Source organism: Opisthocomus hoazin, chromosome W (genome assembly GCF_030867145.1).
Source record: "Opisthocomus hoazin isolate bOpiHoa1 chromosome W, bOpiHoa1.hap1, whole genome shotgun sequence".
NCBI classification, from domain to species: Eukaryota; Metazoa; Chordata; class Aves; order Opisthocomiformes; family Opisthocomidae; genus Opisthocomus; species Opisthocomus hoazin.
In genome coordinates, this window is record NC_134453.1 from 2,114,648 (window position 1) to 2,129,240 (window position 14,593).

A 14,593-nucleotide genomic window follows, 5' to 3' on the forward strand; every position below is an offset into this window, starting at 1 on the left:
CTACCCCAAAGGCTTCTCACCGAGTCCACGTCACCAGGAACTTTTGCAGGACTTGAGGCTCCCCCACATGTTACTCAGCTCAAAATCATATTTTAAAAACAAACCGGGAAGCAAGCAAGCAAACAGAAAAAATAGAAATATGCCTGTCTCCAGAGGGTAAGCAGCTCCCCAGTATTGCTCCAGGTCAGAACTGCCTCCCAAAGTTATTCAGGCTTCTCTAAACCTCCTGTAGCACCCGTGCCCAGAAGCAAAACCAGACTCAAGCGATGGACGCCAAGCCCCACGGAGCCTAGAGCCGAGAGAGGAAACCCCAGCCAGTGCTGCCGCAGGAACGCGGGGCAGCACGCCAGGCCCTCTCCCACCGGGATGCGGGACATCCCCACAGGTCCTGCGCTGTACCCCAGACCGCGACAGGGCACAGCTCCCTCCATGTCCCGATGTTTCTGGCAGCGGAATCACAGAATCACAGAATGTTGGGGGTTGGCAGGGACCTCTGTGGGTCACCCAGTCCAACCCCCTGCCCAAGCAGGGTCACCCACAGCAGGCTGCACAGCACCGCGTCCAGGCGGGTCTTGAATATCTCCAGAGAAGGAGACTCCACAGCCTCCCTGGGCAGCCTGGGCCAGGGCTCTGTCACCCTCAGAGCGAAGAAGTTCTTCCTCATGTTCAGCTGGAGCTTCCTCTGCTTCAGTTTGTGCCCGTTGCCCCTTGTCCTGTCGCTGGGCACCACTGGAAAGAGTCTGGCCCCATCCTCCTGACACCCACCCTGCAGATATTTAGAGGCATTTAGAAGGTCCCCTCTCAGCCTTCTCTCCTCCAGGCTGAACAAGCCCAGCTCCCTCAGCCTCTCCTCCTAGGAGAGATGCTCCAGTCCCCTCCTCATCCTCGTAGCCCTCCGCTGGACTCTCTCCAGTAGCTCCTCATTTTTCTTGAACTGGGGAGCCCAGAACTGGACACAGGACTCCAGATGGGGCCTCACCAGGGCAGAGCAGAGGGGAAGGAGAACCTCCCTCACCCTGCTGCCCACACTTCTCCTAATGCACCCCAGGATCCCATTGGCCTTCTTGGCACCCAGGGCACACTGCTGGCTCATGGTCAACCTGTCGTCCACCAGCACTCCCAGTCCCTCTCTACAGAGCTGCTCTCCAGCAGGTCCGCCCCAGCCTGTACTGGTGCATGGGGTTGTTCCTCCCCAGGTGCAGGACCCTGCCCTTGCCCTTGTTGAACCTCATCAGGTTCCTCTCTGCCCAACTCCCCAGCCTGTCCAGGTCTCGCTGAATGGCAGCACAGCCTGCCAGTGTATCCACCACTCCTCCCAGTTTGGTGTCATCAGCAAACTTGCTGAGGGTACACTCTAACTCTTCATCCAGGTCATTGATGAAGAAGTTAAACAAGACCAGGCCCAGTACTGACCCCTGGGGGACACCACTAGTTACCAGCCTCCAACTAGGCTCAGCGTCGCTGATGACAACCCTCTGAGTTCTGCCCTTCAGCCAGTTCTCAGTCCGCCTCATTGACCACTCACATCCAGCTCCCTCCCTCGACGGAGAGAACAGAGTTGGCAGAAAGTCTCTGCAACTACTGCAAGCTGATCCGCAAAATGCAAAGTCGCAAAATCAGACTACGCATAGATCTGCTGTAGTTAACTTCCCAATGTTCATTCTCCCATGGATACAAAGGGATTTTTGTATTAACATTTTTTCCCTTCAACATCAACCTGTAGACCATACCCAGACATAACAATTTTCCTATGATCAGCCAAGTGAGCACTGGTATCACAGAGCTTGTTAGGTGTATTTCTTTTTAATAGGATTGAATTTAAACACCATTATCAGAAAATGGCAACACTGGAGTTTCACTCAGGTGCTTTTTACAAGTGTCAGGCGCTGAATAAGTATTTAATACTCAGGGTGCATTGACAAGAATTACATTTCCAGAATGGTCTGAATTAGGCACTCAACTCCCATTCCATCCACGGCAATAAAAATTAGCTGACGGTCCTTCAACCGCACACCATTACCAGGGTAAGCCTCCCTCCACCCGCAAGCATTCATCTCATTATTCACACGCTCCATTAAAGGAAAATCACCCAGAACATATCCGTCAAACTGCTCGAACAGCAAAATAAGATATCAGACAGGACTGGGGAAAAAAATAAAAAACCCTACGCAGAAATTCTCCTAAATCAGACTGCTGCTCGTTCCAACCCAGCCTCACCGCCAGCGTCAACAGCACCAGAGTAAGTGAGGAGAAACTTTGCTGTAAATAGGTACAGAATAACATCTGCTTATATTATTACATAACAATATATCTGCTCATACTACTATACAATACTTAAATATAATTAATATATTGTATAATTATATGGAAGCGGATGCTTCTTCCCACAAAGGATGAAGTCAATCCTGAAGTTCACACGTCTACCGGGGTCTTCGTCTACCTGGGGTCTTCGTCTACCTGGGGTCTTCACAGAATCACAGAATGGTCGGGGTTGGAAGGGACCTCTGTGGGTCACCCAGTCCAACCCCCTGCCCAAGCAGGGTCACCCACAGCAGGCTGCAGAGGACCTTGTCCAGGTGAGTCATGAATATCTCCAGAGAAGGAGAATCCACAGCCTCCCTGGGCAGCCTGGGCCAGGGCTCTGTCACCCTCAGAGGGGAGAAATTCGTCTACCCAGGTCTTCGTCTCCACGGGTCTTCATCTACCCAGGTCTTCTGCCCATATATACAAAAACACACAAAGAGAGACTTTCAAAATCCTGTTTTCTATGGAGCTGAATGTGCTCACGCCCATTAAAACAACGCCAAACCCTGACTCAATCTACAAATCCGCTGGTCCCAAAGCAACACCCTGATAGGAAGCTCCACAGATTTGATATAACGCTGTCAAAAAAGGAAAACCAGATTTCATCGGCTGCAAATTTGCAGCAAAGATGTCTGCACGGGCGCCTACTCAAATATTTTGTCTCTCTCAAGGGCTGCCAGTCCTGACGTGAGATTCTTGGCTCGTTGAGGGTGCTGGATAAGTCAGTAATCATGCTCAGTGTTTAAGATACATTTAAAAAAAGTGCATCAGAATATCGAGCGCGTTCACACTTAAAACTGAAAAATTTTCTGCAAACCTCTGCTGATTCCGGCCCTTGCGCTGACTCAGCACAACAGCAGCAGTGCCAAGCATACGCTGTCGTGCACCCCATCTTCAAGTCTCCTATTCATAAAATACTTCTCACACACCAGGCTCAGCAAGGACAGCCCCTTTGCCCCCACGATGCCATCGCCACCCTTCTCTTTCCCCTCTCGTCAGATGCCCCCCTCAAGAAGGCAAAACAGATCCGAGATCCAGGCAAACACTAAAAAGCTGCCAGGGCTCCGGCAGCTTTGCCCCAGAAAACCCGCGGCACCGCGTGGGGCTTCGCAGTTCGCTGGCGATGCCAGCACAACCCCGCGCCAGTGCCAAGAACTCCTCGACTCCGTCACAGCGTTCCGCAGCTCTGCCAGCACCGTCATTTATAATTTCTTAAGTATACTTAAAAAAAAAAAATCCTTCAAGGGAGCAACTAACATTTTGCCATCAGTTGCAGGGTACCCCCATAATGGTATTTTCACAGAATCCCAGCATGGTTGGGGTTGGAAGGGACCTCTGTGGGTCACCCAGCCCAACCCCCTGCCCAAGCAGGGTCACCCAGAGCAGGCTGCACAGCACCGCGTCCAGGCGGGGCTGGAATATCTCCAGAGAAGGAGACTCCACAGCCTCCCTGGGCAGCCTGGGCCAGGGCTCCGTCACCCTCAGAGGGAAGAAGTTCTTCCTCGGGTTCAGCTGGAGCTTCCTCTGCTTCAGTTTGTGCCCGTTGGCCCTTGTCCTGTCACCGGGCATCACTGAAAAGAGTCTGGCCCCATCCTCCTGACACCCACCCTGCAGATATTTGTAGGCATTTATTAGGTCCCCTCGCAGCCTTCTCTTCTCCAGGCTGAACAAGCCCAGCTCCCTCAGCCTCTCCTCGTAGGAGAGATGCTCCAGTCCCCTCCTCATCCTCGTAGCCCTCCGCTGGACTCTCTCCAGTAGCTCCTCATCTTTCTTGAACTGGGGAGCCCAGCACTGGACACAGGACTCCAGATGAGGCCTCACTAGGGCAGAGTAGAGGGGAAGGAGAACCTCCCTCGACCTGCTGCCCACACTCCTCCTAATGCACCCCAGGATCCCATTGGCCTTCTTGACACACAGGGCACACTGCTGGCTCATGGTCACCCTGTCGTCCCCCAGCACACCCAGGTCCCTCTCCGCAGAGCTGCTCCCCAGCAGGTCCACCCCAGCCTGTACTGGTGCCTGGGGTTGTTCCTCCCCAGGTGCAGGACCCTGCCCTTGCCCTTGTTGAACCTCATCAGGTTCCTCTCTGCCCAACTCTCCAGCCTGTCCAGGTCTCGCTGAATGGCAGCACAGCCTGCTGGTGCATCCACCACTCCTCCCAGTTTGGTGTCATCAGCAAACTTGCTGAGGGTACACTCTAACTCTTCATCCAGGTCACTGATGAAGCGGGTGACTGCACCGTGCTCCCCGTTAGCAGTGCAATGGCAGGACACAGCTTGCAAAGGGAAATGTTTCCCAATGTATTTCTTGTGGATGGAAAATACAACTGGCTCCCACAAAGCCACGGAAAGCTATTGATTAGGCAATACATTTTTTTAATTCTCTAAACAAAGGGGAGTGAACACAGAAAGAGTTATCGATCCATCTCGTCCAGCACCTTCATCTTTGCAAGCCTGGTTACGTTTCAGCACATAAACCCCATATTTCCAGCAGAGCTTCAGTTGCCTGCCCCACATCAATAGATCAATGGGATCCTGGGGTGCATTAGGAGGAGTGTGGCCAGCAGGTCGAGGTAGGTTCTCCTCCCCCTCTACTCTGCCCTGGTGAGGCCCCATCTGGAGTGCTGTGTCCAGTTCTGGGCTCCCCAGTTCAAGAAAGGTGAGGAGCTACTGGAGAGAGTCCAGCGGAGGGCTACGAGGATGAGGAGGGGACTGGAGCATCTCTCCTATGAGGAGAGGCTGAGGGAGATGGGCTTGTTCAGCCTGGAGAAGAGAAGGCTGAGAGGGGACCTTAGAAATGCCTCTAAATATCTGCAGGGTGGGGGTCAGGAGGACGGGGCCAGACTCTTTTCAGTGGTGCCCAGCGACAGGACAAGGGGCAATGGGCACAAACTGAAGCAGGGGAAGTTCCAGCTGAAGATGAGGAAGAACTTCTTCCCTCTGAGGGTGACGGAGCCCTGGCCCAGGCTGCCCAGGGAGGCTGTGGAGTCTCCTTCTCTGGAGATATTCCAGCCCCGCCTGGACGCGGTCCTGTGCAGCCTGCTGTGGGTGACCCTGCTTGGGCAGGGGGTTGGGCTGGGTGACCCACAGAGGTCTCTTCCAACCTCAAACATTCTGTGATTCTGTGAATAGTCTGAAAAAGAAGCCTCTCCCCAGTGCCTAATTTAGATATTTGACTTCCATATTTTCAGCTGATGGTACCATTAAGTGCTTCTCAGCTCAGTGAGAACTGGGTGACTCCGCCCCATCAACCTCCTGGGAAAGGGCATAAAGACACCACACCGGACATTTCTGCCTGCTTGACTGGACAGAGGAGCTGTAGGGATGCAAAACCTACGTGGACACATCAGCCTCAAAGCCATCTATGAAGGAAACATAATGAATGGTATCAATGCTTCCATCAACACTGAACTCTTCAGTATTGAAATTTATCTAGGAAAAAAATAGGAAAGAGGCAGTCTTTGCTGTGGGGAGAGATTTTTGTCTTGATTTTGCCTGAAGTAAACCATCATGATATCTATCGTAGACTACCATGCTGCGTTTTCCTCCCAGCTCATGTATACACACGCCCCGTTCCATAAAGAACTTCAAACTCAGCACAGAAGATAATTAACTAGTCTATTCTGCACTCGGTTTCTTCAACCAGCTAGCAAGACACGAGCAAGTTTGATTCGCCCCGCAGCGTGGCATCGCAGAGGAACAGATCCTCACATGAACTCCAATTTTCTTGGGTCCACCAGCTTCCGCGGAGCTGCTGCAACGTCCATCCGCCGGAGCTCTGCCCGCTTCCTGACAGGTTAATCCCACCCGGTAACCTTCTGTGTTTTGGAAATTCTTCCTCAATGAGTATGTAGCGACAGGGTACATCACAGGGTTTGACTTCTAACATTAGCAACAGACAAACTGCTTTTGTAAATATTCCAGGACTCCACTCTCCTGAGACCTCACCTGGAGTCCTGCGTCCAGCTCTGGAGCCCCCCCAACGCAAGAAGGACATGGATGTGTTGGAGCGGGTCCAGAGGAGGCCACGAAGATGATCTGAGGGCTGGAGCACCTCTCCTACGAGGACAGGCTGAGGGAGTTGGGCTTGTTCAGCCTGGAGAAGAGAAGGCTGCGGGGTGACCTTAGAGCAGCTGCCAGTGCCTGGAGGGGCTACAGGAAGGATGGAGAGGGGCTTTTCACAAGGGTGGGTAGTGATAGGAGAAAGGGGAACAGCTCTAAACTAAAAGAGGGCTGATTGAGATTAGAAAGAAATTCTTCCCCGTGAGGGTGGTGAGGCCCTGGCCCAGGGGGCCCAGAGAAGCTGTGGCTGCCCCCTCCCTGACAGGGTTTCAATGCCAGGTTGGCTGGAGCTCTGAGCACCCTGGGCTGGTGCAAGATGTCCCTGCTGATGGCAGGCAGGTTGGAACCAGATGATCTTTAAGGTCCCTTCCAACCCTGACCATTCTGTGATTCTATGGTGCATCCGTGCGAGCTCAGCTTAAGCAGCGCGCACGAAGGGAACGTCAGAAGGCTCCTCATTTTTCACGCCTTCGTTGGTGTGTCAAACCACGTTACGGTGATGCAGGCTTCCTTCTTAACACTACTCCCTACCTAACCGATTCGCACGCAACGACGCGATCCGCCCCTGCTTCATTCAGTACTTTCCACGACCTTGATTGCTGAATAACCATTTTGCTACAGGAATTTATGCAGCAGAGTCAGAAGTAAAACAAGAAAAAGGGACGCGACCGAGATGCGCGGGTGCTCTACCATCGCTCATTCTTGTCAAAAAGACCTAGGCCATTTTCTACGCCGCTTGGCTCACATGGCCACACTTCTAATGCAGCTTTTCTTCCGCAACGGCAAATAAAACTTGTGCTAAAAAAAACTTTGTCCTAAAAACTTCCTTGTAAATGGTATTTGCATAGAAAAAAAAAACCACTTCCAACTTGCAGTCAAGTTGTTTGTAGCTCACACATACGGATGCTCGGTAAAAGTTCGCAACTGTGAGGGCTTTTTGCTCAAAATACTCCCTTTCAGATAGAAAGTAGTAGCAAAAAGCAAAAAGAAAAAGCCTCTTACTTTAAACAGGGACCTAAAAGTATCTCACACCAGCATTCCTGACCCAATATTACTGGAAAACCATCCCCTTCTCTGTTCCTCCTTAACGGACGTTTTAGGAAAAGAGAATTAAAAACCATTACCTCAATCTTGATCCATTTAAAAAACAGCTGCCTGATTCAACGGCATCAATAGGATAATTCTGAATATATGCATTATTATGGAATTCTCTGCTTTCAGAAGACGCGATGATCTTCCCCTACCGTACCAGTACAATTGCTCTTTGATACCTTTAAGGGACAATCCAAATTCTACCAGGGAGAAAAAGCAATGACGCGTGACAGCAGACCAGAAAACCCACCACTCCAGTTATGACCATCTACAGAATAACGGGTTTATGGAAGTAGAACTCTCCCAGATCCCTACCGAGACCTGAAATCCCAGGCATTGATAGTATAATTCTGAATATATGAATTATTATGGAATTCTCTGCTTTCAGAAGACGCGATGATCTTCCCCTGCTGTACCAGTACAATTACAGTTTGCTCTTTGATACCTTTAAGGGACAATCCAAATTCCACCAGGGAAAAAAAGCAATGACACATGACAGCAGACCAGCAAACCCACCACTCCAGTTACGACCACCTACAGAACAACGGGTTTATGGAAGCAGAACTCTCCCAGATCCCTACCGAGACCTGAAATCCCAGGCATTGATAGTATAATTCTGAATATATGAATTATTATGGAATTCTCTGCTTTCAGAAGAGGCGATGCTCTTCCCCTACTGTACCTGTACAATTATAATTTGCTCTTTCATACGACAATCCAAATACTACCAGAGAGAAAAAGCAACGACGCGTGACAGCAGACCAGCAAACCCACCACTCCAGTTACGACCACCTACAGAACAACGGGTTTATGGAAGTAGAACTCTCCCAGATCTCTACCGAGACCTGAAATCCCAGGCATCGATAGTATAATTCTGAATATATGAATTATTATGGAATTCTCTGCTTTCAGAAGACGCGATGATCTTCCCCTGCTGTACCAGTACAATTATAGTTCGCTCTTTGATACCTTTAAGGGACAATCCAAATTCTACCAGGGAGAAAAAGCAATGACGTGTGACAGCAGACCAGCAAACCCACCACTCCAGTCATGACCACCTACAGAACAACGGGTTTATGGAAGTAGAACTCTCCCAGATCTCTACCAAGACCTGAACTCCCAGGCCATTCTCCCACTGCCAAACTGGGCTGCGAGCAGAGTGAGATCCCACAAGCAGGCATAGGGTATGGAAATTTTTTTTTCCCCCCCGATTTCTGCCACTTTCAGAACATTTAGAGAGTTGGGGTAGGGGGTTTCTTTGCTAGAAGAGCTCAGCAGACTTTCAGTTTCGCTTAACAAAGCACAGTAACAGAAAAGCTCAACAAAAAAACCCCTCGGAGGCCAAAAGAGAACAAGCCCAAAATACACTTCTGAACACCAGAAAATATTTAGGAAAACAACTGCAGCTGACACTGCTTAACACATTTAATCATCTTCAAACAGTTGTTTAAACACTAAGCCCTCTAAAGCTACGGAGCATGCGGATGATTTATCTAGCAACCAGGTGATCTGCACCGGACCTTTTAATTTTCCTTACACGGGGAGATGGGGCTAAAATATTGCCAAAAGACCACGGTGCAAAATGAAGATTTCGCAAAATATATTATCTCTTCTTGCAAATTCATTCACTTCTTGCAATTCTGGGCTAATATCCAACACAAAGGGTTATTTTTAGCTCTTGCAAAGAACTAATAGGAAGGCCGTTGTGAAACACACAGTTTCTTGCCAATAGCCTCATTATTTAGAAGGTCAAAAGCACCTTGCTACCGTGCGATGTAACTAACTTGGAGCTGACGTGGTCGACTCGGACTTCAGAGGAGGAAATTATGGGGCTGCTAAATTTTTTGCCCTCTGACTGAAAGTGCTTCGTTTCTCCCTCTTCGCACCACAGATAAATTAAGAACTAAAGGATTACGTCAATATTCAAAAAACGCTCGTCTTGCTACAAAATACTGATGGGCGATTTGCAGTCTGTTAAATAAACAAGGAAACACACAGAAATATCCGTATTTCTATCTAGCCAAGGAACATAAAACTATCAATTAACCGTCCTGTTAATGAGATATCATGATTACACATGAAATTGGTGCATTACAGAGTTTCCTACAGGTAAGGATGGATTCGGCAACTCAACAGATCCGGAGCCGATTTGTAGCCCTGGTGTCTTGCTCCGGAAAAGCAGACATCAGGGGATTGCTGTCATCACCTCCTCGGTTTAGTCATGTAATTTCTTTTGAATCCTTTCAACAATTTCTGTTATTAATGCAAATACACACGAACACGATGTTTCCTTTTCAGTTCAGTCTCTCACAAAGGAGCCGGCTAACTCGGGAAAATAAGAAGTGGAGATCGACGCTATGCCTAAGCTACGCAGAAACTTTACCAAAGAAACCTCTGCTCGCCCATCAGGGTGAGCACAACGGCCCTGTGCCTCGGCAAGGCAGCTTCGCTTTCCCCTCGAGACGACAAAGAGCCAGCAAGGGTGGCATCTCCCATCTCTGTGCCACTGCTAAGCATGGCACCAGGCCATCTTGGCCTTCTGTCATCTGCCCTTGGAGATTTTCATCATCTCGTATGCATCACCTCATATTCATCCTTCCAGCTGTGTCATGTTGCCATCACATACTTCTTAATCACAGAATGTTTGGGGTTGGAAGGGACCTCTGTGGGTCACCCAGCCCAACCCCCTGGCAAAGCAGGGTCAACCAGAGCAGGCTGCACAGCACCGCGTCCAGGCGGGGCTGGAATATCTCCAGAGAAGGAGACTCCACAGCCTCCCTGGGCAGCCTGGGCCAGGGCTCCATCACCCTCAGAGGGAAGAAGTTCTTCCTCATCTTCAGCTGGAACTTCCTCTGCTTCAGTTTGTGCCCGTTGCCCCTTGTCCTGTCGCTGGGCACCATTGGAAAGAGTCTGGCCCCGTCCTCCTGACACCCACCCTGCAGATATTTAGAGGCATTTAGAAGGTCCCCTCTCAGCCTTCTCTTCTCCAGGCTGAACAAGCCCAGCTCCCTCAGCCTCTCCTCCTAGGAGAGATGCTCCAGTCCCCTCCTCATCCTCGTAGCCCTCCGCTGGACTCTCTCCAGTAGCTCCTCATCTTTCTTGAACTGGGGAGCCCACAACTGGACAAGCACTGCAGATGGGGCCTCACCAGGGCAGAGTAGAAGGGAAGGAGAACCTCCCTCGACCTGCTGGCCACACTCCTCCTAATGCACGCCAGGATCCCATTGGCCTTCTTGGCAGCCAGGGCACACTGCTGGCTCATGGTCACCCTGTCGTCCACCAGGACACCCAGGTCCCTCTCCACAGAGCTGCTCTCCAGCAGGTCTGCCCCAGCCTGTACTGGTGCATGGGGCTGTTCCTCCCCAGGTGCAGGACCCTGCCCTTGCCCTTGTTGAACCTCTTCAGGTTCCTCTCTGCCCAACTCTCCAGCCTGTCCAGGTTACGCTGAATGGCAGCACAGCCTGCCGGTGTATCCACCACTCCTCCCAGTTTGGTGTCATGAGCAAACTTGCTGAGGGGACACTCTAACTCTTCATCCAGGTCAGGACACACTTGGAGCAGAAGGCATAACAAAGCCAAAGCTTGTAGCCAGACAGCTTGAACCCAGACAGGAATATTTTTCCAAAGGTACTTAAAGGACTTACGATTCTGAACTCCTTTTAGTTTGCATTGGAAAGACACGGCCAGAAATGATCCACGCAATAATCAATGCAAAGCTCAGTTCCTCTCACCGAGGGATACTGCAGTCTATTGCTGGGGTGAAATCTCAGTGGAATTTATTTCTACTTCTCCAACGACAATTAGTCACCTGCCGCACAGCAGATTTCAAATCAACGTATTTCATTAAGGCAAATAAGTATACTGCCCAGCCACTTACCAGCCTATTCAATATTTGATTCCTTCTAATGAAAACAACTCCACAATAAATGAACTTCCACAATTAAAGCCACATTTTTCTTTTTCTCCAGTAAAACAATGGACTACATTAATGTACCTCAAAAAGTAGAACCGAACCCTCCTTCACCAGTAATTATTATATTTTATTATGGCTTGATAAAAGGATATTGTTATACAAGCACTGAATATCCTATAGTCCAAATTAAGCCTCTATTCACTAACGAAAGTATTTTTCATGCAGAAGCTTGAAAGCCAGAACGCAAAATGAAAAGCACATTGAAAAATGTTATTGTTTGACTAAGTATTAACTATGTCGTTCTTCAGATCTGACTGAATAACACTAATGCACTCTGCTATTGTTCAACGGTTTAAAGACAGGAAAAAAGAGAAAAGGCAGCTATTAGATTCAAGCATATTTCAGATTCCATTAATATTTGCCACGAGGCAGGAGTGGGAGGGGAAAGCAGGTTGCTGGCAGGGCGCTTCCGTAAGGTTTAACAGTGGGAGCACCGCTGCCAAGTGAGGTCTTCCACGAATTTCCTTGGACTTGGGTTAATTTGGGGAGAAGATGCTCAACACAGCGATTTTTTCTTATCTTACCGTATTGACTGCTCATGACATTAAAAACAAAGAAGCAGCTACAAGCCTGACGTTCAACCCACTGCGCTTGACATCGTGCCCAACGAGGACACCCGTTCTAGTGCCAAAAATCAGGCTTCAGGAAGAAGAAACAACAGGGAAGGACCACGTATGGAAAGCAGTAGCAACTAGCAACCGATATCATGAGATGTTGAGCAACCAAAAGGTGATCTGGCACGGGGGGAGGTATTCAACATCTACAGGACCTGGCTTCAAAGATTTACAGGACGTGGTTTCCACGGGTGCGAACACCCGCTCAGAGCGGGGACGGGACTTGTACAGTTATTTGTAGGTCTGGAAATTATTCCCTTTTCCAGAATGACTTCATCAGAAGAGCTCTTGGAACAGCGAAGCGGACGCAGATCACGTACTCACCCATCACCGACAGCTCCGCCGAGCCACTGCTGTTCTCGTTTCTGTAGGTGACTACACACGTGTACGTCCCAGAGTCATCGTCCGTCACGTTCGCTATGAGGAGGTTACTGCCAGCCAGCAACGAGTACTTTCTGGACCTGAAACATGGATAACACAAAATACACACTATAAATCCCGCTGCAAGTCATTCTCAGTTGTGATTTTCACAGTTAATAGCTTTACGCTCCCACTTCAAACACCAGCCAGGTGACTTTTATGGTCCAATTCCACCCTTGGATTTGGTGCCCAGATGAGTTGTAGCAGCCGGTAAGAGACACATCCAGTTTCTTTGTTATTTAGGAGGAAAATCTGATGGCCTCCAAGTCCACCCCGCGGAATTTAAAGCGTTACCCACCGGTTTCCCCTTACTTCGCTCAAGAAAATGTAGCGTTAGATACGTGACCCATGAAAAACGGAGCTACCTGACGGGGAGAACCTCATCTCCTCGCAGCCACGTGAAGGTAGGAGGGGGGTACGCGGAAACGCAGCACTCCAGAACAGCGTCCTGCCCTTCCATGGCCACCACGTTTGACGGTCGCTGCAGGAAAAACTGCTGTCTGTGCAGACCTGGATCTACGAGAGCAAATGAGACAGTGAGCATCCATAAAGGAAAAAATGAACAACAAGAAAACAAAATATTCTTTTTATTGGGAACGGGGAATGTAAAATGACGGATCAGTAACGGACCCAAGCGACCACAGCGTTCACAGATTCTTACTGATGGGAAAAACAGAAAATCATAGTGCAGGCATATAAAAAATATCTCAAATGGCAATCTCGGAGCTGCTTACAGGTTGAACGCAAGGGAGCAATTTGACAGCAGAAAAATACCAGCTTTTGGGAAAGCGAGAAAGGACTGTTTATAGCCTGGTGTTGAAGTCAGGTCTTGGAAAGCCACAAGAAAAGGCTCACTCATGGCAAGAACAGCCAGAGATGTACATAAGGTGAAGAGCGGTACTGGATTAATGCCGCTATTTCGGAGGTGCAAGACCGAAGTTCATAAATACGGCAGGTGAGAGAAGACAAGGAAAGCATCAAGTTGGGAAAATTCAGAAAACAAAGATCGAAATAACTATAAAAATCTGAATTCAGAAGGACTGAGTAGAGAGATTAGTGCTGCAAACCGGAACAGGCTGCCCAGGGAGGTTGTGGAGTCTCCTTCTCTGGAGATATTCCAGCCCCGCCTGGACGTGGTCCTGTGCAGCCTGTTCTGGGTGACCCTGCTTGGGCAGGGGGTTGGGCTGGGTGACCCACAGAGGTCCCTTCCAACCCCGACTATTCTGTGATTCTGCAATTCTGTGAATCTGTTCCTCCTCTTGACAACGACTTTGTTTTCGTACCACAGATGTTGAAACAAATGTGCTGGATGACAGCCATTAGACATTACTCCCTGTTTCCTGACACAGACGTAAAAATTACACGATATAAACGCATATTCCCACTAAATTAACAACGACAAGATCTTCCAGAATCATCTCCAAGTAATTAGCTGGTTCTCCCACACAAGCAGCAACAACCTGTTCACGAGCTGCGTGCATTTGGTAGGGTTTGACAACAGTTGTCAGCAAGTGCAACCGGTGCAGAAGTTACCACACACCACTCAGCAGATTCATAATTTAATTATTAAACACATCAATTATTTCAGACCCACGATGCCTTTGGTCCGGGGATCGCGTGGTATCTCCTGCGATAACCACAACACACATATGACCTAAGCTACTGGAGAGAGTCCAGCGGAGGGCTACGAGGATGAGGAGGGGGCTGGAGCATCTCTTCTACGAGGAGGGGCTGAGGGAGCTGGGCTTGTTCAGCCTGGAGAAGAGAAGGCTGAGAGGGGACCTTAGAAATGCCTCTAAATATCTGCAGGGTGGGGGTCAGGAGGATGGGGCCAGACTCTTTCCAGTGGTGCCCAGCGACAGGACAAGGGGCAACGGGCACAAAGTGAAGCAGAGGAAGTTCCAGCTGAAGATGAGGAAGAACTTCTTCCCTCTGAGGGTGACGGAGCCCTGGCCCAGGCTGCCCAGGGAGGCTGTGGAGTCTCCTTCTCTGGAGATACTGAAGCCCCACCTGGACGCGGTGCTGTGCAGCCTGCTGTGGGTGACCCTGCTTGGGCAGGGGGTTGGGCTGGGTGACCCACAGAGGTCCCTTCCAGTCCCGACCATCCTGTGATTCTATAATTAACTACG

At 49.6% G+C, this 14,593-nt stretch overlaps 1 protein-coding gene across 1 annotated transcript in view; it reads right to left on the minus strand.

Annotated features, from left to right (window-relative positions):
• The window catches only part of LOC142365643 (netrin receptor DCC), a 678,995-nt gene that overhangs the window by 347,375 nt on the left and 317,027 nt on the right, over positions 1 to 14,593 (minus strand). Inside the window, exons 4-5 of the mRNA XM_075446652.1 lie at positions 12,830 to 12,980; positions 12,369 to 12,505 (exon numbers count right to left, since the gene is read on the minus strand). Coding sequence (XP_075302767.1) covers positions 12,369 to 12,505; positions 12,830 to 12,980 — 288 coding nt within the window. The remainder of the gene's footprint in view (positions 1 to 12,368; positions 12,506 to 12,829; positions 12,981 to 14,593) is intronic.